The 27,308-nt window shown below is 37.3% G+C and overlaps 1 protein-coding gene across 7 annotated transcripts in view; it reads left to right on the top strand.

Moving 5' to 3' along the window:
- Positions 1-27,308, top strand: part of ADGRG6 (adhesion G protein-coupled receptor G6) — a 135,636-nt gene that overhangs the window by 91,132 nt on the left and 17,196 nt on the right. For all 7 annotated transcript variants that reach the window (XM_061207706.1, XM_061207705.1, XM_061207710.1 and 4 more), the window contains 13 exons: positions 728-870; positions 3,559-3,670; positions 5,006-5,070; positions 5,659-5,869; positions 6,943-7,114; positions 8,518-8,658; positions 10,934-11,053; positions 12,697-12,742; positions 14,384-14,490; positions 19,092-19,219; positions 19,925-20,193; positions 21,382-21,478; positions 23,612-23,895. In XM_061207706.1, coding sequence (XP_061063689.1) covers positions 728-870; positions 3,559-3,670; positions 5,006-5,070; positions 5,659-5,869; positions 6,943-7,114; positions 8,518-8,658; positions 10,934-11,053; positions 12,697-12,742; positions 14,384-14,490; positions 19,092-19,219; positions 19,925-20,193; positions 21,382-21,478; positions 23,612-23,895 — 1,895 coding nt within the window. The remainder of the gene's footprint in view (positions 1-727; positions 871-3,558; positions 3,671-5,005; positions 5,071-5,658; positions 5,870-6,942; positions 7,115-8,517; positions 8,659-10,933; positions 11,054-12,696; positions 12,743-14,383; positions 14,491-19,091; positions 19,220-19,924; positions 20,194-21,381; positions 21,479-23,611; positions 23,896-27,308) is intronic.

Genomic DNA, 27,308 nt, shown 5'->3' with positions numbered 1-27,308 from the left:
AGTTAAAAGTTTAATCAGATTAGTTGAAATTCTAATTTTTCTTGAAAAACTTTAGTTTTTGCTTTAAAGAAACAATGTGAAATTAACCACAAATATGGCCTTTCTTGCATGTATGCTATAAAACATTACTTAAAAGTATTTCTTGGGGCTTCCCTGGTGGCGCAGTGGTTGAGAATCTGCCTGCTAATGCAGGGGACACGGGTTCGAGCCCTGGTCTGGGAAGATCCCACACGCCGCGGAGCAACTAGGCCCGTGAGCCACAAGTACTGAGCCTGCGCGTCTGGAGCCTGTGCTCCGCAACAAGAGAGGCTGCGATAGAGGCCCGGGCACCGCGATGAAGAGTGGTCCCCGCTCGCCGCAATTAGAGAAAGCCCTAGCACAGAAACGAAGACCCAACATAGCAGTCAATCAATCAATCAATCAATCAATAAATCTTTAAAAAAATAATCTCAGTAATTTAAAAAAAAAAAAGTATTTCTCAAAAGAAATGGGGTGATATGATAGATAATACAGGCAGTATCTTATAAAATCTATTCATATTGAGATTATTTTAACACTATAATTTGTGCAGTGGCAGAAGTCTTTGAGTGCCTTGGCATATTTCTTCAGTCTCAGCACTTTATGGTCACCCTCTTACTACCATATCCAAATGTTCTATTTTTCCACCCAAAAAACAACCAACTGGTCAATAGAGCCAACAACAGTTCTATCTGAATTGTTTTCCTAGGTTGGTGATTTGGGCTCTTCTAGTTTACAATGCTACCAACAATCCCAATTTAGAAGGAAGAACCATTCAGCAGAAGCTCTTAAGAAATAATGAGTCCCTGGATGAGGGCTTGAGGCTACATAGAGTGAATGTGAAGCGACTGGGTGAGTGCCTTTAATTTTTTTATAGTATGTGTTTTATGTGACTACTATCCAGGTTTAATTGAAACGACAACAAAAATATTCTTCCTTTGTGTGTTTGCTTATTTAAAGCTATTTTTTTCTGATGATGAAATTCATCCTGTTGGTGACATTGTTAACAAATGGGTGACAAGGTTAGCGTAAAAGATAGTACCTTGATACCTGTGAATCCAAGGGAATGAAAGTGGCAGATGAAAGTTTATACCCTATTTTAGGAACCTATTATGAAAATACTAAGAACATGAGCAAAATGCCAAGATAACCTTGACCAGAATTGGCTTCAACTTTAGGAATAAAGAGAGTGTGTGTGTGTGCATTTGGGATCTCTAATGAGGTAAATCTTATAAAAGACTATTTCTTGTTATAAAACATCCTCATCTCTTATGTTCTCTGTCTCCATTAATGATACCACTGTCTTTGCTGGAATAGGCCAGAAATCTGGGAGTTATCCTGGACCTAGATTCAGTTCTCACCTGGACACCATTCACATCCTAAACTCCAGCCACAGGTGTGGTGCTTCCAGCACCTCCCCAGATGTGCAGTGTTCTTTTCTCTGTCTTTGCCCACACTTCTCTCCTTTCCTCTCACTGCCCACCTGATGATCACCTATATAGTATTAAGGACAGTCCAAAGTCACCTCTCCTATGAAGCCTTTTCTCACATCATCATGTACGAATAGATATCACTGTCTTGGAGACTCCACTTCAAGCTGTCCACAGACCTAGAGCACCGTACACATTAGAAGACCCTTGAATTTGACTGGACTTGTTTGTGTTCATATATACATTTTCTTTAAACAGGAATTTCCTCTGGCTTGAGAACACATCTTATTTTTCTAACACCCTCACTTCCTACCTCCCCCCAGCAACCAGCATATCCCCCAGCCCTTAAATACCTGAATAAATAAACAAATGAGGCTTGATGGGCATATTTTAGAAAAGTAAGTGATCAAAATATGGATAACAAAAAGTAAAGTTATCATTCTAATGTTATGATGACAGTTGATTAGGTATATTAGTAGAGCTCAAAAGAAAGGGAAACTTTGACACATTTCCTTATACACACATGCAGGAGGTTGAAGTGGGGGAAGCAGCTATTCCTCAGCCTCTAAGAGCATGATTATGACTGAGGCCAGAATCACAATGTAATAAAGAAGCAGGCATCTTTGCTTCTGTGAGAAACCACCCATCTCTAATGTGTCAACATACACAGTTACGGTCAGCCCCCCATTTCCACGGGTTTTGCATCTGTATATTCAACCAACCTTGGATCGAAAATATTTGGGGGAAAAAATTCAGAAAGTTCCAGAAAACAAAACTTGAAATATACATTATATTTAAAACTATTTACATAGCTTTTACACAGTATTTGTTATTATAAGTAATCTAGCGATGATTTAAAGTATACAGGAGGATGTGCATAGGTTATTGCAAATATTACACCATTTTACACAAGGGACATGAGCTTCCTCGGATTTTGTTATCTTGTGTGTGTGTGTGTGTGTGTTGGGGGGTGTGTTTCCTGGAACCAGTCCCTGGAGGATACTGAGGGATGGATGTATAAGGAACTCGTTGAGGTTAAAGAATGCAAATCATCATTATCGTCGTCAACAACAGCAGTTTCTGAGCCTCTGTGGGAAAACGCTTGCTTATTTAATAAACAGAGCTTCTTGGGGATGAGCAGAGTACAAACGCTGCCCTTTCACGCAGAAGGGTCTCCACAGAGAAGGAGCTTGACGAATGGTAGTTTGTACGTGACAAAGGAGCCTCATGAGGACCAACCTTATCTCTGTCCTCAGAGGCTGAGGAATCCCTGAACAGCTCTCTCTGCATACTTAGACAAGTAATTTATACCACTTCATTTAAATTCTATACTTTATTGTTCTTCTGCAAGTGGGTCTATGAAGAAAAATTTCCACCAATTGGAAAAAAACTCAGAATATAAATGGGAAAGTTATTTAAATGTTCAGTTGGTGAGTAGAATACTGGTTCCCAGTAGTCTTAGTGTAACTTACTAATTTTCAGTACTGAAATACGAGATTTTGTTGTTGCTGTTGATATAGTGCTTTTATTTTGATATTTTTTAAGTGTAAAATCTGAGTCATTTATGTCATAAAACTCACCTGGAGAGTGTTCAAACAACAGGTGGGATGATTTGAAGATGAAGGCGTATGTGTAAGATGTGTGGCCTACAGGCGTCTTCTTGTCATTCCCCCAGCAAACTTCCAGGTGAAAGATGCTTTCAGAGCAGCTAGAAAATGTTTCCATAAAATATGCTGGCAACTCAATTACAACACTATTGAGGCACTATTTTATAGGCTTTCCCCTTTGAAAAAGATTAAATTACGTTTTGAATTTTTCAGGACAGTTTTCATTTTACGTAGTGTTTTTTTTTTTTAATAAACCTCTGTTTTACTAATTTTACCTACTAATGATTTACATTAGAATGATATTGTAACATGTAATTTAAAATATGAAATGTAGTTAACGTTTATTTTTCATAACTTCTAAACTTTTACAAATTCTGAACATAAAAACCTAGTATTTTAGTATTGCATGGAATAAATAGCTAATTACCAACATTGTTGTTTTGTTCTCATCTTGCACCTCTAATTTCAAAAAAAAGGTTAATATTTCTCGTATTTTCGCATAGGTATATGTCATGATGATGAGGACCCCAAAGGCTATAAATGGCCGGCCATCCAACCTTCTGTATACAATGCTCCCTGTCCAGGGAAGCCGGGCTTCTATGCTTCACGGGCATGGTAATACTTTCTTTTTTTAAAAAAAAATATTTATTTACTTTATTTATTTATTTGGTTGTGCCTTGTCTTAGTTGTGGCAGGTGGGCTCCTTAGTTGCAGCAGGCAGGCTCCTTAGTTGCGGCATGCGAACTCTTAGTTGTGGCATGCATGTGGGATCTAGTTCCCTGATCAGGGATCGAAACTGGGCCTCGTGCATTGGGAGTGCAGAGTCTTATCCACTGTGCCACCTGGGAAGTCCCTGACTCTTGCCAGCAAATTCCATGTAACCTACCTTCCCAGGGTTACAGGTGTTGCACCGTAATTCCCCTGCAGTGTATATTAATTGGAAAGAAGGGCGGGAATCTCTGTGTATGTCAAATCCATGTGAGGTAAAGATGAGACAGGTAGGTTACCAAGAAAAGCCTTTTTTTTTTTCTCTCCAAGCAACATGCTAATTTAGGCTTCTCCAAAGAAAGATGGAGCAATTTGGAAACCAGAGGGTGGTTCTAGAGCAAAGCACCTTATGTGTGGATGAACAAACTCACAGCCTCGTAACGTACATCTGACATTCTGAGTCTTCTTAACTTTTTGGAGTGGTTATTGTTGGAAGGGGAAAGAGACAGTAAAGAGAATAAAGACAAGATCCAGGTTAGGGCAGTCTGCTAGTGGAGACTGTTAGGGTTAGATTTTTCCTAAATATTGAACGGAAACCTCAGACAGGTTGACTGCAGAGGATTCACCGAATAACAAGTCAAATCTAGTTCCTCACCCTCCACCCCCCTTCAGTTAGAGTTTTCTTGCAGGGAAATTCAGACACTGAAACTGCCCACATAGAAATACTTTGCCCCCACTGCTTGGTTTGATATGTGGTGGAGAGGAAAGAAAGGGGCTTCAGAGCCTTGTGGACATGGATTTGAATTGTAGCTCTACCTCTTCCTGGCTGTGAGACCTTGGAAAATTCCTTGATTTAGCTAAGTCTATTTCTTCATCTATAAAATGTGGATTATAATCTGCTTTACAGAGTTAAGTGAAATCAAAATGAGATTTTATCTGGAAAGTTCTTAAAGCAGTACTTGATCCACGTTACCAACTATGCTTTTAACCTTAGTAACCTGATGTAGCCTAGGTTACAATAGGCTATTGCTAGTATTTTGTTTCCCTGATGCATGCACCTGATTTTTTTTTCCAATAACTTTTAATATGAGTTTTATGTCAATGTATTATAGTCTTATCTTCAAATGAAACTTACCTAGATATTAAGGGAAATTCTAAAGCTGATTATTAAGTAATTTTGTCAGCTATAGTGTCATTTATGCCAAATATTTAAAATACCTTTTTTGTTTGTTTGTTTTATAGTCATCATGACCCTGCCAACACATCTCTAGCCTACTGGGGGCCTCCTGATATCTCCAATTGCTCAAGTAAGTGAGAGTTTTGTCTTCAGTTCTCAAAGGCAAAATGAGATGACCTCGAGCTTCACGGTTTCCATCCTCTTCAGACATGTTCTTCTGTTCTGTGCTACCACTGTAATATTAAAAGCTAAGCAAATGATTGCTTCACTCACTTAAGATAGAAAATACTGTTTTGCCTCATTCTGACTTTCTGTTCTAGTCATTCTGTAGGAGATTAAAAATAGTAAGAAAATTTTGGAGAAGAGAATATATAAATTGTATCAATGTTTTATAGTTCTGTATTTTTTTTAAGCAGCAAATATATACTTATTTAGTGATTCTGGGGGTATCTCTCTTAGAACCATTTGTGAATATTGGTCCCTCCAAGTTATTTACCTAAGTTGCTTAAAAGCACAATTTGTGTCTTACTAAAGAGAGAAATTAGTTTCTGAGTATAAAGAAATACTGTTGTCCTGTTAAAATTGTGGTAAGGGGTACACACAGGAAACCTGATTTGCTGCTTTACTATGAAGTGAAATACCATACTATGTTTTGGATTCCTGGAAATGCTCATAATACACAGGTAAAACTGTATGTTGTTCTTCTGCCATTTTTTAGGTGAAGCAAATGAAGTTGCCAATCAGATTTTAAATTTAACTGGTGATGGGCAGACGTTAAACTCAGCCAATATCACCAGCATCGTAGAACAGGTCAAAAGGATTGTAAATAAAGAAGAAAACATTGATATAACGCTTGGCTCAACTTTAATGAACATATTTTCTAATATCTTAACCAGTCCAGACAGAGACTTGCTTGAGTCTTCTTCTGAGTAAGTTTTGTTTGTTTGTTTTCTTCTGGAGAGTAAAATTTATTGGATACACATGTTGTTATATAATTTCTCACAGATCTGAATACTTGGTGCCCAGCTTTCATAATTTAAATCTCTAGAAGATCCATTGATATTTCCCAAGATCATTCACAGAATGAACTTCAAAGTTCTGTTTTTGTTTTTGTTTTTGTTTTTCTGAGAAAATAATTTACAAATTGATTGAGATTGTTGATCTGGATAGATAATATAAATAGTCCCAGAAAGACATAATTGGTATTTCATTTTACATCTGAAAAATGTTAACTGGTGTTAATTCAAAAGATAAACTATTATATATACATATAAATTTATGACGCTTCTTTTTGCTTGCAAAGGGGACACTTAGCAAACATTCAGCTCACATGCTTTAGGCATAACTTGGTTGCTGTAGGTCACTATCCTACAGACTGTGACACAGAACTGCCACACCTCTGTGACTGTTATACTTCTGAAATGAAAATGCCTAGGGCAGGGTGAAATATACCTATTTTTACACAATTCAGTTTGTATCCAATTATTTCAGTTAGCGTGTTAGTATTAAGATATTTAATTTTTTCTATTCCTTCCTTTCAACCAAATTTCTTTGATGAAAATTTTCTCTTTGTTAAAATGTATTCCCTAACTTACCTTATGCACATAACAATTACAAACTTTTTTTACAGGGCCTTGCAATTCAAAAAATACTTTTATCATAATATTTCCTTTGATTCTCACTCAGTTATGAAGTAGGAAGGGTATTTTTCATATGAGGAAAGAAAGGCTAAAACAGATGAAAAACAGAATATTTGTTTAGGATGACTTAATTGCTGCTTTTCCTTAAAGCACGCATTTCTCTTAAGGATGCATTTATCACTACGATTCAGTGTTTTAACTGATGTTATTGTGGTTTGGGGGAATGTTGTGGGTATTCATGTTAAGATGAAAAAGTTTAAGGACAATTTTATTTGGTTTGTATTTTGTCCTGCAGGAAATCACATGTGTGCAAGTACCTAAAATGTGTCACTTAACAGTGGTATTATTTGTCATTTCTTTAGAGCTTTAAAAACAATTGATGAATTGGCCTTCAAGATAGACCTACATAGCACATCACATGTGAATATCACAACTCGGAATTTGGCTCTTGGAGTATCATCTGTGTCCCCAGAGACCAATGAAATTTCAAATTTTAGCATTGGTCTTCCAAGCAATAATGAATCATATTTCCAGGTAATAAGCCAGTGGCTTCTTTAATTAATTAGAAGAATTAAAATCTCTGATCATCTGCTAGTTGCTACTGCAACGAGATCTTAGTTCCAGGGGTAGAAGGCTAGTCCGAAGTTTGGCTAAGGTTAACAGCAGCAGTAACCATAAGGCATGTGGATGCAGAGAGGAGGTATACTTTCAGTTTACCCTCTACAGGAGGTGATAGTGGAACTAAGCATTAAATTATGAGTGAGTGCCACCCTATTGAGAGTGGGGTATGGGGAGTTGTTCAATCAGAAAAGAAGTCACATTAAGGACCCAAAGGTGGGAAGATGCATGGTATATTAAGGACCCAAAGGTGGGAAGATGCATGGTATATTCTCTTTGCCAGTGGTTCTCAAACTATATTATAATCACCTGGAGGACTTATCAAAACAGATTGCTGGATCCCATCCCCAGAGATTCTAATTTAGTAGATCTTGAGTGGATCTCCAAAATTTGCGCTTTTAACAAGTTCCCAGATATTGCTGGTACTGCTGGTATGAGGATTGTACTTAGAGAACTAATGGTATAGAAGGCTAGGAATGGCAGATGATGATGAGGCTGAACAAGAAAGCTATGGCCAGATTAATGGAGATCCTCTCTGACCTGTTCAAGTGACACTTCAGCAAATAATTTTCAAGTTCCTACTGTGTGCTGGACAGTGTTAGCCATGTGGGCAAATGAAATGATTGAAGCATCACCCTTGACGTGGGAGAACACATAAGTGGCATTTAATGCTTCTTAACTGTGGAGATAAACCAAGATAGAATATTTTTAAAAATCTGGATATAAGGAAGAACTTATTTTTCTACTTTGGACCAAAGGCTCTTTTGGGTAATTCTGTTTCACATTTTAAGAGTGAAAATGTGGTCAGCCTTCGTCTCATTTCAAGTCCATTTGCAGGAAAACACTCTTTGGCCTGATCTGTGGGTTCAGTAAAAATGGTACCCAAGAATGTTCATAAAACTTCAGCTGCTTCCTCTATGCAAAGATACTCATTCTCAGCAATCAAACAAATTAACTTGGCTTTTTTTTTTTTTTTTTCTGGTAGTTATTTTTCTGGTAGTGTGTTTTGAGAAAAGCTCAAAATCTATTAAGTGTAAATCTAATTCTTATACTTGAAAATGGCAACTGACTTATAGATTTCTCAGTTTGTGTTTAGTTAAAGTCGGTGCATATCCCGTTTTGCCCCATTTGCAAAACGCAAATGAGATCCAGGCCTTTGTCTGTAAGGGATTCAGCCTTGAGGGCAGTGACTCTGGCGGAGGTAAAGGGGAGCCCTGGTCCTGGCCAAGTTGATGCTGGCAGTTGCTCTTCTGTGGAGTAAAATTATTACTGCAACTTAAATACGATTATTCAACTGACATACTCTGTGTGTATGACAGATGGATTTTGGGAGTGGACAAATGGATCCATTGGCTTCTGTAATTTTGCCTCCAAACTTACTTGAGAACCTGAGTGAAGAAGATTCTGTATTAGTTAAAAGGGCACAGTTTACTTTCTTCAATAAAACTGGACTTTTCCAGGTAAGAGTTCATTAAATTATTATTTTTCAATTGTAAATTGAGTTTCATTGCTCCAAAGGAAAGATAAAAGTTCAGATTTCTTGAAAATATATCGAGAGGTATAGAAAAATTAATCTACTGTATTTTCAAAACTGAAAAATTTTAACATAACTGTTTAAATATTTTATTTTAGATAATTATGTGCTTATTAATAGGATGTGTTCATTTAAGGTTTTTAAATAAATCAGATTAAGACTTGCATGATACAATTAGAAGTGGAATTTGTGGAGAAGTTATTATTTATTATTTCTTTTGTTAAGTATTTTATGCTCTCCAGCAATTCAGATCTTCAGAGTTAAAGAAATTGTGTGGCAAAGGAAAGATTTTTTTTTTTTTAATTCAGCAGGAAACACTGTTTACATAATGAGCAGCATTCTTGGCTTTAATCAGTTTTCCCATTAGTATTTCAAATGGCCTTTGGCCTTCCCACATCCCCTGAGTAGGGTGGCATTGTGCTGAGCACATATTATCATTTTTATTGGCATCATTTCCAGATACTAGAAAGTCCCCTGCCAGCAAACACTGGTGACCTCTGGTTGCCTTTGAAAGTACAACTCGTTCTGAGCAGTTTCACCGAGCCCTTTCAATAAAAGTTTCCTATTAAACTGAAGATACCTGTGCATATCAAACAGTGTGACTTACGTAAGAGAGAACTGCAAGTTTCAAAGCCAGTAGAAATGTTTTTAATAGACTTGTGCCATACGTCATGTTTAGAGGAATGGCAAAGGAGGCCACAGGGAAGTAAAAGGAGGACCATGGAATCATTTACAGTCATTAACTCAAAAATTTTAAAATGTTATCAGCAAATGCTTTAAGAACAAGCTACATAAAAATTTTGAGTAGATTAAGAATGTAATTACATGCAATTGCTCTGAAGGATTTAATAGCGACAAACACGTAAAACTGCATTTGTTAAAGTTATTTGAGGCTTATAACAATGTCGCCTTTAAAAATAATGCCAGAGGACTTCCCTGGCTGTCCAGTGGTTAAGACTCTGTGCTTCCACTGCAAGGGGCAGAGGTTTCCCTGGTTGGAAAACTAAGATCCTGCATGCTGTACAATGCAGCCAAAATAATAATAATAATAATAATACCAAAAATGTAGTAGGTGTTAGATGATGTGAATGGGGGAGGAGGGGGCCATTGAGAGGAGAGGTGGAGCCCAGCCGGAGGAGTTGGGCGAAGTCTTAGCTTTGTAAGAATCTGTCACAGTTTCATTTTGAGTCTCATCTTCTCACGCGATCATTTCTTTCTCCTTTGGCATCTCCCAATCAGCAACATTATTAGGAAACATATGTTTGTTTTTTTAAGTAAATTTATAGCAGAGTGAAAAAAATGTAAGGGTTCTATGGTACTCCCCTCACACAGGGAACAGCATAAGAGTATTTTTAAAGTAAAGGCTGGGTATCCCCAAGCCATAGTCACTTTATTGAGAGAGACCACACAAATGTAATAAAAAACCTATATTCTGGATGCTGAGAACTAGGTAGCATTTAAGGAATCCTGTAGTTATTCCAAAACAGCTGATGTATAAGCTGTGATAGAGAAATTCAGGAGGTTCAACAAGAAACACAAAGGGAAGGAGAAAGTGGTGATGATCTTGCTGGAGAAACAGTCTACTGGTCCCAGCCATTTTGCAGCACAGATTCACTAATTTGATTTCCTGACATCCTTATCTTTGAAGTGGAAGCTGCAGATGCCGACAAGTGTGTAGTCAGAGATGGTAAAAGTTCTGGTGGGGCTTTAATCCAGTAGAATTACATTTAGGTTTACGTTAGTAAACACTCAGACTGTTGTCATGGACATGAAAGATGAATTGATTTTTATTTTTCACACCATATTTCCTTGGTACTTCTCTAAAGGAAAACAACTTCATTTATTTTTTAGGATAAGGAAATGATCTAATTATTTCATAGCTTTTTATGAGTGTGTATTATTTGTGGGCTTGCATTGTTTCAGATTTTAACTGGCTGGCATCAGGCACAACAGTGAAGAATGAAGTTTTATGAACATCGCCTTACAGCATTGGCTCATACTGTTCCCTCAACGTATTTATTATAATAAGGGAAATAGCAGAGCTCTTTCAGGAAAGCTAGCAATTTGATCTTATAAACAGGATGTTCTATAACTGAAGATCTTAAGTGTAAAAAGTGCTGACAGATTGCTTATTTTGGAGCACCAAAATAAAATAAAAGTGTGTACTTCTGACTAATACACAATTTTTTTTTCTTTAAAAGGATGTAGGAACCAAGAAAGGCACCTTAGTGAGTTATGTGATGGCATGCAGTATTGGAAACATTACTATCCAGGATCTGAAGGATCCTGTTAGAATTAAAATCAAACATACAAGGACTCAGGTAAGGAAAAGCTACAACTAGCCATGGAACAGAGGCAGACTGTTTGATAGAATGGTGGGGCCTTTTTTAAAATATATGATTAGAAGTAACTAGTACTTTTTTTGCAGGGGGCAATTTTCCACAAAGGCGAGACCAGCTAGTCAGGTAGTGCCGTAATGTCGTGGTGAACAGTGGCGGCAGGACAGGGGTGGGATGGGGGGAGTTAGTCTTGTCTAGGATTCAGTCATCTGAAGGAGAGTAAGAGTGAAGGAAAGAGTCACACCTTTTGAGAAACAATGTATAATTACTTCAGCTAACTTAGATGTAGATGCATTGCACAGTTGTGTCATTAAAGGTTTTGGTTGTCTTTTTAAAGTCAGAGATTACTGAAACTAGGAAAGCAGAAGGGAAATGGGAGAAACAGGAGAGAGTTGACATTTTTTGAGAGCTTAGCAGTTGTCTAAAATCTTGGCAAATGTTGTGCTTTTTTTTTTTTTTTTGCTTCATTACCCTTGCTGTCATCTGTTTATTTGATAAAATTATGTGGGGTTCTTATTGTCTTAAATGGCCCAACCACAGTTTTCCCCTGATTTATAGAGGGTCCCAGTCATGATTTGACCATTAGGCAGGCAGGAAGGCAGGCGGGAAGTGAGCTGGCTGATAAGGACTAAGGCTTGGAACTGAAGTCCTCTAAGAATTAGCCCTGCTTTGTCACGAAACCTCTGAGACTTCCCTGTTCTACCCTTTGGCCTCCTTTGTTTCAGCTCCTTCATCTATAAAAAATTTTTTATTGTGGTAAAATATACATAACATAAAATTTACTATTTTAACCATTTTTAAGTGTATAGTTCTGTAGAATTAAATACATTCACGTTGTTCTGCAACCATCACTACATCCATCTCCAGAACTTATTCATCTTCCCCAACTGAAACTATGTCCCCATGAAACAACAACTCCCATCGCCCCTCCCGCAACCCCTGGAAACTGCCATTCTACTGTCTCCATGAATTTGACTACTCTGGTATCTCATATAAGTGGAATCATACAGTATTTGTCCTTTTGTGACTGGCTTAGTTCACTTGGTATTTTCAAGTTCCATCCATATTATAGCATGTGTCAGAATTTCCTTCCTTTTTAAGCCTGGATAATATTCCATTGCATACACATACACACACACACACACACACACACACATTTTGTTTATCCATTCATTCACTGATGGGTACTTTGGCTGTTTCCACCTTTTGGCTATTGTGAATAATGCTGCTGTGAGCATGGTTGTACAAATATCTGTTTGAGTCCCTGCTTTCAGTTCTTTTGGGCATATACCTAGTCATAAAGGAAAGTTTTGAAGATGAAGTGAAATTTTAGTGTAAAGAGCCTTGCTAAATGCTGAGAATTGCACTTTATGATGAGACATAATTAGTAACCTGCAGATAAATGGTAACCTGATTCCTCTGGAGTTATAGTTGATTTCCATTTGAAGTCTGTGAGAGCAAACCCCTAAATTGCCTGCCATTCTTTGGTCATATTGCCGTGACTAATTATGACCTATTTCTTTGTGAAAACCTTAGCATTTTTACTCTTTTCCCATGTTCAAATTGTATGATTTTTTTATTTATTTTAAACACAATTTCACATGTTTGTTCTTATGTTAATATAGGCAGTGCCTCATCCCATCTGTGCCTTCTGGGATCTGAACAAAAACGGTAAGTTTTAAAATATTGGCTGTCTTAATAACAACTGAATTTTCAACATTGTTAGACACCCCCGTTTTCTTTAATTCCATCCCAAATTAGAGTGAGTCACAATGTAAGTGTGAGGGCAACTGAGCTGCAAAATTTAGTTTAGGTAGCTTGGGAAGCGAATTCTAATTTCTGTAACTTTTTATTCATTGCAAGAAGAAATAGGCAGACGACTTTTTTTTAAACAAACCACCTCTGATTTCAGTTATTTATAAACTATAGCATACATTTTTATTGCTACTTTTAGATGAATGTCAATATACATTTGATCACATTCTTCTAGGACACTTCTGAGGAGAGTATTTGATGTGCACAAGGCCTGCAATTTAAAATCCAGCTTCCAGACCACAGATTATGGGGGGAGATCATATTAGAGGATTGTAACTATAGGAATGGTTATAATGGATACATGTTACGTGAAAGAATTGAACTGCCTCCAGAATGACATTTGACAGTCAAGAGAGAAAGGCAGAATTAAGGGGTAATCACTAGGTGTGAAGTGTGGAGATGTCTGTGAAGGGAAGGGAAGTGACAAAACCGCCCACCTCTGCCCTATAAGGGTCACCTTCCCTTGGGGTTCCCCAGTGGGATTATGGTGGCCCAATCAAACAAGCGCCAGTGCAGGCTGCTCCTCAGAACTGTAGCCTGAAGTTGTCCCAAACCTCTTTTTTTGATACTGCTATCTTAGCTGGGAAGTTTTTGTTGTTGTTTGGTTTCTAGTTGCAGTTTTGAGAAGATCCTGATTTACTAGCTACATAGCTAAAAATGATATCACCTTGTAGTCTTAAAATACTTTTCAAATGTATGAGTTGTTCATATTCCATAGCATACCGTAAAAGTCAAATAAGATGTGTTAAAGGCATTTATAGTAAGTTGTCTCTGTGCATGACTGCTTTGTCCATAATAGCATGTTCCAAGGAAGCTGACCTTCTTTGTTCTCGTGTCTTCACAGAGATATAGATTGACCAAGGGGGTAAAAAATTGTGCTGATCTCTAGAGACTTTGTTAGTATATAACATATTTGAAAAGGGATATTCTTTTTATGGAAGTTGACTTTAAAATATATTAAATCAATAAATTATATATCAATTCATATATTAATTATGTTAAATAATATTTAATTATAATTAAATATTAATTATGTTAAATATATATTTATATTATGTTATAATTATATAACATATAATTATATAAATATAATTATAACATATATGTTATAATTATGTTAAATATATATTTATATTACATATAATCTATTAAATAAATATGTCTATACATATACTTAAATAAGTAAAATACATGTTAAAAATTAAAATATATTAAAATGTAAAAATTGAATTTTTTGCAGACCCCTGAAGCACTTCAGTAGAACACAGTTGAAAACCAACACCTAATCTCTGACTGCCCACCTAGCACTAACATTCTATGATCCCAGGAATCGAAATTATTCTGTGTATTAGCAGTTTTCAAGATAGTATCCATTTTACAGATAAACTGCAAAGCAGAAGAGTCTGAGGCATATTTCCCCAAGGGAAAGCTCATCCATTACAGAGAAGAAACTGACCTGCTGTTATTTTCACACTGTTTGTTGACTTCCTCCTACAGAAGACTCTGGATTTTGGAACACTTCAGGATGTGTCGCACACAAAGATTCAGAAGCCAACGAGACGGTCTGCCTGTGTAACCACCTGACCCACTTTGGGATTTTGATGGTAAGGGAGGAACATCTAAACACATTTTGAAATGACATAATTTTGGAAGGCATATTTCTTTTTGTGAGTCAACCTTTTTAGATTACGTGTTTGGGAATTTTTTTCCTGATAATTTTCATCTGTATCCTGAATCTTGATTCTTGATGAAGAATCTGTTGCGAGAGATCATATATTTAAAAAGTGCAAGATAAGTATAGAGAAGAATCTTACTGTTTTTTTCCTTTGGCTTTAACAGTAATGATAAATAATCCCAGAAACAAGAAAATCACCATGAAACCCTTGAATTAAGAGAGAAACAGAGTTAGGGAGATGGAGAGAGAGGGAGGGAGGGAGAGACAGAAAAGTTAAAGAGGAAGAAAATGTTGGGTTTTACTAACGTGGAAGGGTGCTATGAAAAATTTCATCAAAAATTGTCTTTCTTTAATATGTTATCACTTGTATGTTTGAATGTTACTTTGTACCAGGTACTGTGCTTGGTGATCCAATTGTTACCCCCAAATGACTGCAGTCCCTCTCTAGAGATCCCAGCCTGTTAGGCTAGCCTAGTGACTAGGATAGCACGGAGGCTTCAGGCCTGCAATGGAGATGATGGGTGTTACGTTTCACTCACTACTAGGCCTTCATGTCATTCTTTCCTTTCTTCCTGCCTTCTTTCCCTTGGCCCTAGTTTTATCTCATTAGCCAGCCTGCCCAACAGTTTTAAGCAGAAATTAGATTGCATTGATATATTTTTTCAGCCCACCAAATTTTCAAGAGCCACCTTACAACCAGCAACTTGTGTGACTTCATCCACAGACTTACACCTTTACCTTATCACCTGATATGCTTGCGTTTCTGCAGACACTTTTCTGGTGCGAAGTACACCCTCCAGATCATAACAGAGCCATTGTTTCTGTATAGTTTCCATAAACGGGATCAAATCAAATTTGTTTTTTAGTTGGAGATGGGAGTAATGTGTACCAAGGCAATAAAGCTTTTCGAATTCGAGTCACAGACATCAAGATATGTTTATCCCGTCCCTTAAATCTTACACCTACTTCCTGTGGGACCAGAAGGAAGCACCAAGGAACTGTGGGATGCAGTGATTGGCTCATGGATCTACGTGGCCTATGTAAATGGCCATTATCATATAGCAACCGTGCACGTTGTAATTTTCCTGACAATCCAGTCCTTAAAGCTCTGAGGGATAAGACCAAGTCATTTAAAAAGAGGACAGTCATACAAATACTGCGTGATTCCTCTTATTTGAGGCATCTAAAATAGTCAAAGGTATAGAAGTAGACAATAGAACGATGGTTACCAGGGGATGGGGGGAGGGATATATGGGGAGTTGTTTAATGAGTATATAAAGTTACAGTTATACAAGGGGAGTAAGTTCCAGAGATCTGCTATATAAAATAGTTAATAATACAGTATTGTAGACTTAAAAATTTGTTAGGAGGGTAGATTTCATGTTAAGTGTTCTTACCTCAGAAACAAAAGCTAATGAAAAAGGAACACAGGAAACTTGTGGAGGCAATGGATATATTTATTACCTGGATTGTGGTGTTGTTAACACAAGTGTATACATAAGTTCAAACTCACCAAATTGTATACATTAATTATGTGCAATTGTTTCTTTACCAATTATATATCAATAAAGCTGGGGGGAAAAAAAGTAAAAAAAAAAAGAGGACAGTCATAAAAAATAACTTAACTTTCCCAAAATATAAATGTTTTCATTTACTGCCAGACCATGAAAATGAACAATTAAACTATAGCATGTTTTCCCTAAGTAGTTAAAAATAAAACCCTCAGTTTTCTTCCATATTCTCTTTTTTCTGAAAAGTGACAGCATCATTCTTTCATAAAACGCTTCTTTTGCATCATTAATCTTTCAGGTATGTAAGCTTTAGCTTAATTCATTGAATTATTTCAACTGCATGTGTGTTTGAGCATGATTGTGTGTATCGTAAGTCTAATATTAGATAAATAGATAACAGTAACAGTCACTATTCAGAGATGACCTATAAGTAACCAAAGTTTGGCTTCCTGTTACTTTGAATGGTTAGTTTTTCCAAATATTGTTTAAATTTTGTTATGAATTTGTAATTATATATTACTTTTTCTGTTGTCATTTGATTAAATAATTAGTTTTACATGTATATAGATATGTGCATTTTTCAGTGCTATTTTTCCATTTTCCACTGTGGCTGCTTTTATAAGATTCTAAACTTCTGGAAGAAAAACTTCCCAGAATTTATCTTTTCTGGTGATGTGCCCATATCCTTTCAGCTTTTCCAGACCACCACAACCTTGTTAAGAGTCTTTCTTGATGTATAAACTCTGTATTCACTTGTGTAAGATATTCCCCGAGTCTACCTTGCCCCATGACACATTCACCATATGAGAAATTTAAAAACATACCCCAGATTCATAATTATATCTTCTAATCTACAAATGTATGAAAAATTTCATATGCTCTGCTACATTTATTTGTAGTAAAACTGATTTTCTTATTTTTAACATTAGTATATTCTCATGTTGGCTAAATCAGAGGAATAAATATTTTCATATTCTTCATTCTCTAAAAGTATAAAACAGCATGAGAACTGTGTGTAAATGTATAACCGTGAGCAGCATTATTTTTTTCAATTTACATTTTAAACTGTGGCTTTAATTGTGACTTGCAAGTATACTGCCTCATCTAAATGGGAGCCATAGGTTTTTCAAGAGGTAATGACAGGTCCTTTGGAGGTTCCCAAGATATTTCTCTGACCTCATCAAATCCTGGAGTAACCAAAATTTTGGTCGGGGTAAAAGCTACCAGTGAGTCAAGTGGCACTGACTCAAACCCCATCCCGTGTGCTGTGGGAGTCCCACTTCCTCCCAGTGTTTTGAGGGATTCCTGGGAGAGGAGGATAGGGACGGTCCTCTCTGACCTGAGTCTCTGCTCCCACTGGATAAATTCGATCACTTTGTGCATTTCTTGGTGTTACAGAGAACCTGTTAACCTGCTCCTCAGCCAAACCTGGAACTGAGCCCCATCTCATGATTTCACACACATACACTCATACAGATATGGAGGTCTTTGTGTCCGTAGCAGATATTATTGACATTTTGGTGAAAAGTAAAGAAAGTTAATATTATAGAATGAAAACTTATAACACAAACTTTTTTTCATAGTTTAAGACCTAAAAGTTTAAACCAGATATTCCTTTTGGAATATGTCCCTTCTCCAAGAAGGCTCTGTTTTCAAACAGCTGCATAATGGAGATGCCCTTCTCCTCCAACCAAGGCTTGAGTGGTTGGTCTTCATTCAAGATTTATCCCTAACCCAATTCTACATTTAAGGAAGAAAAGAAAGATTTTCCTACCAGGCCTGGACTTTGCAAGCCTACCTCCCTCTGCACAGTGAAATTAAAATTAAGGCTTTGTATTCACATGCTAGAAAATATTTACTTTTTCCCCTCCCAACAACCCCTAACACTTTTAAGTGGCACCCTTTCAGGTCTATAGGTATCAAAAAACTATGACCCCCAAACTCTTGGTGGCTTCTTATTTATGAAAAAAAAAAAAAACAGACCACCCCACCTGATACATACCTAGCTCTGAAATGACCACAGTAAGAGCCTCAGCACTATTCCCTGACTGGGCAGCCACACACCAGCACCAGCCTCTGGCTGTCTCGGCTGAGCCCCTCCCTACCAATCAAAGAACCCAGGGCCCACCTAAAGGCTTGGTCACGTGGGCCACGGTGGCCTCCATTTTCACTTGTGTCCCCAGCCTTGCAAATGATAGGAAGGGTCTGGTCATTTATTACGCAAGATAATGACCTCCTCTCCAGTTTGTTAGGCCCCCAGTGGTTTTGCTCTTCCAGTTATACTGGTGTGCAAAGAGCTTGGGTAACAGGGTAATGATTAAAAAAACATGTGCAACTCTCTCAAATAATGCCACATTTTTGTTTCATGGAGTGATCCACAAGAGTGCAATAAACGGAAATTCCAGTACAGGCATACCTCAAAGATTTTTTTGTGGGTTCAGTTCCAGACCACTGCAATAAAGCAAATATTGAGAGAAAATGAGTCAGACGAATTTTGGGGCTTCCCAGTGCATATAAAAGTTATGTTTATACTATACTATAGTCTGTTAATGTGCAATAGCATTATCTCTAAAAAAACAACGTAGATACCTTAATTAAAAAATTTTTATTGCTCTAAAAAACGCTAACCGTCATCTGAGTTTCAGTGAATCATAGCAGTAACATCAAAGATCACTGATCACAGGTCACCATAACAAATATAATAATAATGAAAAAGTTTGAAACATTGTGAAAATTACCAAAGTATGACACAGAGACCCAAAGTGAGCAAATGCTGTTAGAAAAATGGCTCAACTCAGAGTTGCCACAAACCTTCAGTTTGCAAAAGATGCAGTATCTGCGAAGTACAGTGAAGGGAAGCACAATGAAATGAGGTACACATGTCCTGATTCACACTGTTGTTTTTAGCCCCTAAGATTGAGCTGAGATTCTAAGTGCTATCAGTGAACTTTCTAATAAAACAAAACACCGTCCTCATGAAAAGAGAGATTCTTACAACTGCTTCTCATGTTTTTGGTAGGACCTTCAAGGAACTGCCTCACAGTTGGATGGAAAAAACACTAAAGTTCTCACCTTCATTACCAATATTGGGTGTGGAATATCTGCTATTTTTTCAGCAGCTACCCTCCTGACATATGTTGCTTTTGAGTAAGTATTTTTTTTTTCTATCTGCCAAATCCAGAGCTTACTGTCCCAGAATGTGAATAACAGAATTGCCTCAGCTTTTAAAAACACATATACACTTTGTGAATCACGTACAGTGGTTCAGTTTTAATGTTCAGGTTTCTTATAAGCTATATCACGAATTTCCCACCTTTAGAATCTTAATTTATAGTTACTATATTTCTATTGATAAAATGTATTTAAGCCTGTTAGAGATGATTAGCATTTAAGTAAATAACAATTGTATGAAATGCTTTTTACATGGTAAAAGATGAAAACATTTGCTTCACAAATCTTATAAAATTGGTTTTGAAACAGGAAATTTTTTTAAAAAAAGGATCCTGACCTTATTAAAAATCAAGAAACATCAACAAATTTTAGGGAAATTGTTTTTTAACAAAAATATCATTTTTTATAAATCTAAAATTTTTCCTGGATTAAAAAAATCAATCTGTTGTAACCAATTAGAAATTTTGGAAACAGTTTTGAAATAAAATTAGTATTTAAAAAAGTCTTTATAATTTGCCAAATACTTCTATATCTTTAGCCCTCCTCCTAGTGGAACCATGTCATAAAGATGGTACTACCGAGGCTATTGCAGAGCTGTATAAGATACGAATTTACTGCCTGTGCTTAAAAGATTTATTTACAATATTATTCTCATATATCTTTCTTTTGTCCTTTTTTTAGAAAATTACGAAGGGATTATCCCTCCAAAATCTTGATGAACCTGAGTACAGCCCTGCTGTTCCTGAATCTCCTCTTCCTCCTGGACGGCTGGATCACCTCGTTTCATGTGGATGGACTTTGCACGGCCATTGCAGCCCTGTTGCATTTCTTCCTTCTAGCTACCTTTACCTGGATGGGGCTAGAAGCGATTCATATGTACATTGCCCTGGTTAAAGTATTTAACACTTACATTCGCCGATACATACTGAAATTCTGCATCATTGGCTGGGGTAAGCCTCCTAAATTTTGTTTTCTTTTTTTCCATCATGGAAATCACTAGGTTCTCATAGGAAAATCCTATTTTGAAAGAATAGCACTGCTAAAAGAAACTTCAAAATTGTGAATGATGTGGATTTGATATACATAACCTAAGGAAGGGGCTTCCTCAGAACGGTGTTTTTAAAAACTGTTCAACATTCCTCACTAAAGTCAGGAGTAAAGGGAAAAAAACCCTTGCTCTCCTGAGTCACCACCACCTTATTTCCTGTGTCCAGAGCCAGCCCACCCAAGTCTGAAGAAGCAGCTGGCAGACAATGGTGCATTTCTATTATATTTCAAAATAGAAAGGCCAGCTCAGACTCGGAACTAACTCTACTCGCCCTAAACACATGCCCATGTCTTGGAAACCTGAGCAAGAAGGTTATTTTTGTGTGTGCAACCAGAATACTGACAGAATTCTTGCTTTGAGCTTCTTACCATGATTCCTCAGCCACACATGGACAGCTGTGTTAGCCTGTTTGCAGTCTTCTAATTGGGCTCCTTTATTTGGGTTTTGTATTGGGCCAGGCATTTTCGAGCTTTCTCACAAATCTCTTTTTCAGATAGCAATGTAGAAATGAGATGTTTCCAAGGTGTTCAGTACCACCTTAGGAGGCAATGAAAGCACCTTTCAGGGAATTCAGGTGGTGTAGCGTTTCCCCACTGAAACATACATGGAAATACTATATTGGTTCTCTTGAGAGAAAAGAGAAGACTATAAAGACTTTCTGTCCCCATTGTTTTCCCCCCAACTTTTTCTAAAGACTTTTCCTTCTATAGAAAGGGGTAAAATGAAGCTGTAGTTACCTTCTTACCTGAACTCAGGCAGTCTGACAGGTGTCATTAATGAAACTACATTTTCTGGTGCAGCATACAGTATAAATCAGGTCCTGGTACTCTAGTGGGTACGAGTAAGCAAACAGAATATTTAAATATCTGTCATTTAAGAGTAGGTTTAGATTGCTTCTAATTAAAGTTGGATGTTTCACACCACAAAAGGGATTTTATTGTTGTTTTTAACCAAGTTGCCTGTTCTAAGAAATTTGATTCTATGATATGGAGTGTTTTCTTTCTTTTGTCCCCCTTGCCATTATCAGTCTTACAAAGCAGATTTCAGATGCTTCAGAAAAGTTGTTTCTATCATGGTCTTGTTATAACAGGTCTGCCTGCCTTAGTTGTGTCCATTGTTCTAGCAAGCAGAAACCAAAATGAAGTTTATGGAAAAGAGAGTTATGGAAAAGAACAAGGTGATGAATTGTAAGTAATAAAAGCTTGTTGGGAATTTATTTGTGATGAGTATATATCCTCTGTTTGCTGAAGTTTAATGTGAGTTTCCATCCCAATAGTGAGTGAGCTTCTATTTTGGAAGGTTGAAGTGTATTTGCATGTCTTTGCCAAGGTCTCTGCTACACCACAGATGAATTCAGTCGAATGCTCTGAACTGTGTGAGCTGCTTTTCCATATTAATGTTGTGCTTTCTCATCTGGGGGAATTCAGAAGAAGTGTAAGATACTGTCTTCTAGACACAGAAGACCTATTCTATCTGAGGAGATTCTGTGATTCTCCCACCTCCTTAAACCACACACATCTTCGAGAGAGTTAAGTAGCAGCATCGGACAGTGAAGGATTCAATGCCAATATGAGTGTTGTGTGGAAGTGGAGAGAATGGATCTTGAATAATTTGGAAAATTCCCTTCAGACTGTGAGATCACTGAAGCTAAGATTTTTAAACTATTCAGTTTTGGCAATTAGTTCTCTTGTATTTTATGTAGTACATGGTACTCAATATTATTATTTGTTGATTGACTGAATTACTGAATGAATAAAGAGCTTACTCCTGACTGTGATGCCACATTTCTGTGCACATTTCATGGATGGATAAAAATTTTATATCCAGTCAGTATCCAATCCTGTTCCATTCCTCCTGGCCTTCCCATTTATATTTCCAAAGTAGCAGTCAAAAGCCCCCACAAGAACTAGTGGGAAATAAAGCATCTAGGTCAGGAATTTCAGATTCTAGGGGAACTTCCATATGGAAAGAAAGATTAGCTCCAGGGACAAGCAGTGTCATTTTGGGGACCTTTAAAATAAGATATATTAAAAGTAGAAGTCAATACATATGTTCTAAATAAGGGAACTTAAAAAGTATGTGAGTCAACTCTTATAGGACTTTAAAGTACGACTTATTAAGTTGTTGTGCCATCAACAACTTTCATTAATTGAGCATTTACTATATGCCAGGAATCGGGTTATAAGACTCAAAGATGTTCAAGACAGCTTTGCCTTTGTGAAGGTTGTGTTCCACTGTGAAAGACACAACCAAAATGATGACCATTTACATTAGAATTTTAAGATTAATTTAATTGTCTTAAATAATTCTTCTAATTTTTTTTGGTACCTAAGAACTTCCATAGTATTAGTTAGGCACTGGGGCATCTACAAATTGCAGTATTTTAATTTTACTCTTAGTTCCCTTTAAAATTACTTTCATCTATTTTCCGATCTATATCATTCTGAATATCAAGTGTATCCTTCCTGATCTCATAAGGATGTTATGATTGATGTAAGCCTTTTAATTGTGCATGAGAAGTGTCAGCATAAGAATATCAGAGTTCTACAATAAGGTCTCGCCTTAACTAAGCCAATTATATTAATAGGAATTATTTTGTCCACGGTAATGGAATCCACAATTATGTGTGTCTTAAATAAGTAGGATTTACTCTTCTCACATGATAAGACATGATAAGGTTTGGAAGAAGGCAACAACTGGTATTAATTTTGTGGCTGAAAATGTTAGAGCCAGCAATTCTGCAGCTCTCTTGGCCTTTCTTTCCTCGATATAAGATGATGACTACAGCTGCAGAGCTTGCATTCATGTTTGAAGCAGAAAGAAGGAATAAGGGCTTTGCCAGTTGAGTCTGTCAAGAATAGGTGTCAAAAATCCCTGAGCAGACTCTGCTTCCATTATCATTTTGTAGAACCATGTCCACATGGCCCTCCTTTAAATACAATGGAGATTGAGAAAGTTTCCCACCCTCAGGAGTGCAGGCGCATAAGGGAAAGGGGGTACACATGGTTTGGGGTGAGCCAAACAGAGTGTCTTCATGCCAAGTCAGAGTTCAGGAGACCACCTTGTTTTCTTAACTGTTGACTTAAATAACTAGGTATTAAGAGGATGACTATCCAAAACAAAGCAAAACAAAAAACAAAAAAACTATGCAAACATTGAGGAAGAAACTGAGGCCCAAGAAAACGAAGTGACTTTCTAAAGGCATTTGAGGAAGGCCCAGCTATGAAATCTGCAGAAGCCCAAACTAAGCCAGGAGGAGTCTTTTAGGTAAACAGGGCATGATGATAAATCTCATTCTTTCTTGTCTCTTCTCCTTTAAGCTGTTGGATTAAAGATCCTGTCGTATTTTATGTGACCTGTGCCGGGTATTTTGGACTCATGTTTTTCCTGAATGTCGCCATGTTCATTGTGGTGATGGTGCAGATCTGCGGGAGGAATGGCAAGAGGAGCAGCCGGACGCTACGCGAAGAAGTTCTAAGGAACCTGCGCAGTGTGGTCAGCCTGACGTTTCTACTGGGCATGACGTGGGGGTTTGCTTTCTTTGCCTGGGGACCTTTGAATGTCCCTTTCATGTACCTTTTCTCCATCTTCAATTCTTTACAAGGTAAGATAAATGGGAACTGCACCATTTTCCCTTTCTAATTTTACCATATTTGCAAAGAGCTTCACTGTTGGACAGATGCCATGCTCAGTTCCTAAGTCACTGTCCCAAGTGCTGAGCACAGTTCCAGGCACAGGGTGGGTACTCGTGAAAAAGGCCTTGAATGGAGAGAAGAGGTAGAAGGTCAGTTTGTTTATTTGTTTTCAGTGATATGTATACCAACCACCTAGAACTATGCCTGGAATATAGTAGGTGCTCAATAAATATATCTTGCTGCATGAGTGGATATGGGCAAGGAGGTGCCCAACGGGAAGTGTGAAGAGAGGCACAGATAACGTTTGCTTTCTTTACAGTTTTGCTGAGTGTTGGTGCTCTCCATGGAACCATGTGGGTGTAGTGCTCTTGGCCAGAAGAATCTTTAGACTCTGTGCAGGGACAGAGCAATTCACTTTGATTCCTTGGTTCCTTGGATTTCAGAAAAAATACCAACAATCTAGTTCAGAAATGCTTATTTTTTCGTAAGATATGGCAGTCAATTCAACAATCTAACAAATGGCTTGCTCTGTTTAGAAATACAAGGCTTCCTTCAAGGAGCTTACTGTCATGCTTCAGATTCCATAACACTTACCCTAGTGTACTGTAGGATGAATTTAACTTTAAAAAAAATTTTTTTTATTGAAGTAGAATTGATTTACAATGTGCCAATCTCTGCTGCACAGCAAAGTGACTCAGTTATCCACATACAGACATTCTTTTTTTAATATTCTTTTCCATTATGATTTATCCCAAGAGACTGGATATAGTTCCCTGTGCTATACAGTAGGACCTTGTTGTTTATCCATTCTAAATGTTATAGTTTGCATCTACCAACCCCAAATTCCCAGTCCATCCCTCTCCCTCCCCACTCTCCCCTTTGGCAACCACAAGTCTGATCCCTATGTCTGTAAGTCAGTTTCTGTTTTGTAGATAGGTTCATTTGTGTCGTGTTTTAAATTCCACGTATAGGTGATATCATATGGTTTTTGTCTTTCTCCTTCTGACTTATTTCACATAGTATGATAATCTCTAGTTGCATTCATGTTGCTGCAAATGGCATTGTTTCGTTCTTTTTTTATGGCTGAGTAGTATTCCATTGTGTATATGTACCACATCTTCTTTATCCATTCCTCTGTTGATGGACATTTAGGTTGTGTCCATGTTTTGGCTATTGTGAATAGTGCTGCTATGAACATAGGAGTGCATATATCTTTTTGAATTATAGTTTTGTCTGGGTATATGCCCAGGAGTGGGATTGCTGGATCATATGGTAATTCTATTTTCAATTTTCTGAGGAACCTCCATACTGTTTTCCATAGTGGCTGCACCAACTTACATTCCCACCAACAGTGTAGGAGGGTTCCCTTTTAGGATGAATTTAACTTTTAAGCTTAAGTGAACATAAAGTATTTTTTTGAAAATTCAATAACATTCTATAAGACATTGGATATACCCTGTGTTGTTGATGAAACTCCTTAATGTTGGAAGCACCATGAAGCCCACACTCCAGTAGGAATGAGGTGACAAAGTTTGGAATCTTTTTTAGCAGGGTAGTATTACTGGCTTACCTGAAGCTACTGGTCACACACTTGAAGGTGTCTGGGGAAGGAAGAGCTGACTAAAGCTGAACAAATCTGAGCTGGGATGGAAAGTGTGGAAATCAGGTTTGTGCTTCTCACCAGGTGAGATGCCTAGGTAGGAGCTCCCAACAGGTGTGTTCTAAGAAAAGTCTGTGTTTACCTGCAGGAGAGTGTTTACTGCTTTGTGTCATACGTATCTGTTTTGCTTCTCCTCCTAGGTTTCCCACTAGCTCATGAGCTCCTGTAGAAAAACCTGTCACTTAGAAGGTGCTCAATAATTATTTGTTAAATCAATAACTGGATTGGTGGATGAAGAAGGGAGGGGCTTTGGGGATGGCCTAAATTCAATCTGAGACTCCTCCGGCATAAATATGCATTAATTAGTTGAGCAAATTTTATTCAGATTCATTCTCCCATAACAGAGGAACTATGTGGGCTCATTATCTTTAGTCAATAAAATAATAAGCCTCAAGTGCACCTCCACAAGTTGGAAACTGAAGAGGTAACAAATGAATACCTCTGCACTGGGATCCAGCTTTGTAAAGTGAGTTTTCCTCTTTTTAATCTCTACTATCATATACAACATAAAAGTGCCTAGACAAATATTGACAAAAATGTCCATTAACATTAGAAAATTCCATGGTTTTATATTTCAGGATTGTATATGAAAGGCACATTAATCTGCCAGCCCATCCTTGTTTTTGCTTTTAGAATTTCCTGGCAGTTTCAGCAACCTTCAACAGTTACAGTTGTCTGTTCAGCTCTGTTTCCATTAATGAGAATCAGGGTGTTTTATTTTTCCCAGCATAGGTCTTCTCTCAGGAGGGAAAAATGTTGTAAACCATCATCGAGTGAGTGTTCTTCATAAATCACTGACTTTTAAGGCTGATTTTAAATGATATAAATTCAGAGCAGATTTCTGCACATCCAGTGATATCAAAAACACCTCCTAAAAAGGAAATTTAAATTAAAAGACAGTGATACAGAGCACTTGTGATACAGAGCAGTTGTTAGAAGAGTCTAACAACTCCTTACTGGCCAGGCTTGTACAAAAGCTTCAGAGGACACTATGGAAAGTCATTTAATGGTTTTTATTTGCATCATTTTCAGAACCTTCCATGAGAGACTTGGTTGTTGTTAAAAGTATATGCTTTATTAAGAGAAGCATGTAGAATTTAGACAGTTTAAAGAAACAATTCAGTGAATGCATGTTGAACTTAGGTGAACTACATTGTGTCGACTTCTTTCTAATATTCTTTATTCCAACAAAAAAACATGACTTGACCCCTTTGTCTCATGGAGCTTATATTGTAGTAGGAGAGACTAAGGTTAATCAAATACGTCACTGTATAAAGTGTACATGGTGGTGTTGAGAGTGCACATGACAGAAGACATGATGTCTAAGCTGAAATCTGAAGGATCAATAGGAATTAACTAGGTGAAAGGCGGGAGTAGGAGTGAGGGAAAACTATTTCAGGTAGAGGGCACTTCGTGTGCAAAAAATTTGCTGTAGTTGGTGATTATAGCGAGGTTTAACTCTCTTGACAAGTTCATCAGGATCTAAAGTCTAGCCCCATAATGAGAGCTTAATCTTCAACTTTAGTTTTCCATGCACGTGAAACAATATTGATTGTTTTGGGGGTAATCAGCCCATCTTCTGTACGTATATATGACAGCATAATACCGTGCAGCATATGGTTGTGCAAATAGAAGCTGCAATGGCGAACACAGAAGGGTATCATCAGTCTACTCAAAGGTCATGTATGCCATTAATTCGTTCAGTAACATTAAGATACCCAG

Source organism: Eubalaena glacialis, chromosome 12 (assembly GCF_028564815.1).
Source record: "Eubalaena glacialis isolate mEubGla1 chromosome 12, mEubGla1.1.hap2.+ XY, whole genome shotgun sequence".
Taxonomy (NCBI): Eukaryota; Metazoa; Chordata; class Mammalia; order Artiodactyla; family Balaenidae; genus Eubalaena; species Eubalaena glacialis.
The sequence above is the reverse complement of the archived record's forward strand: the minus strand, read 5'-3'. Positions and strand labels throughout refer to the sequence as shown.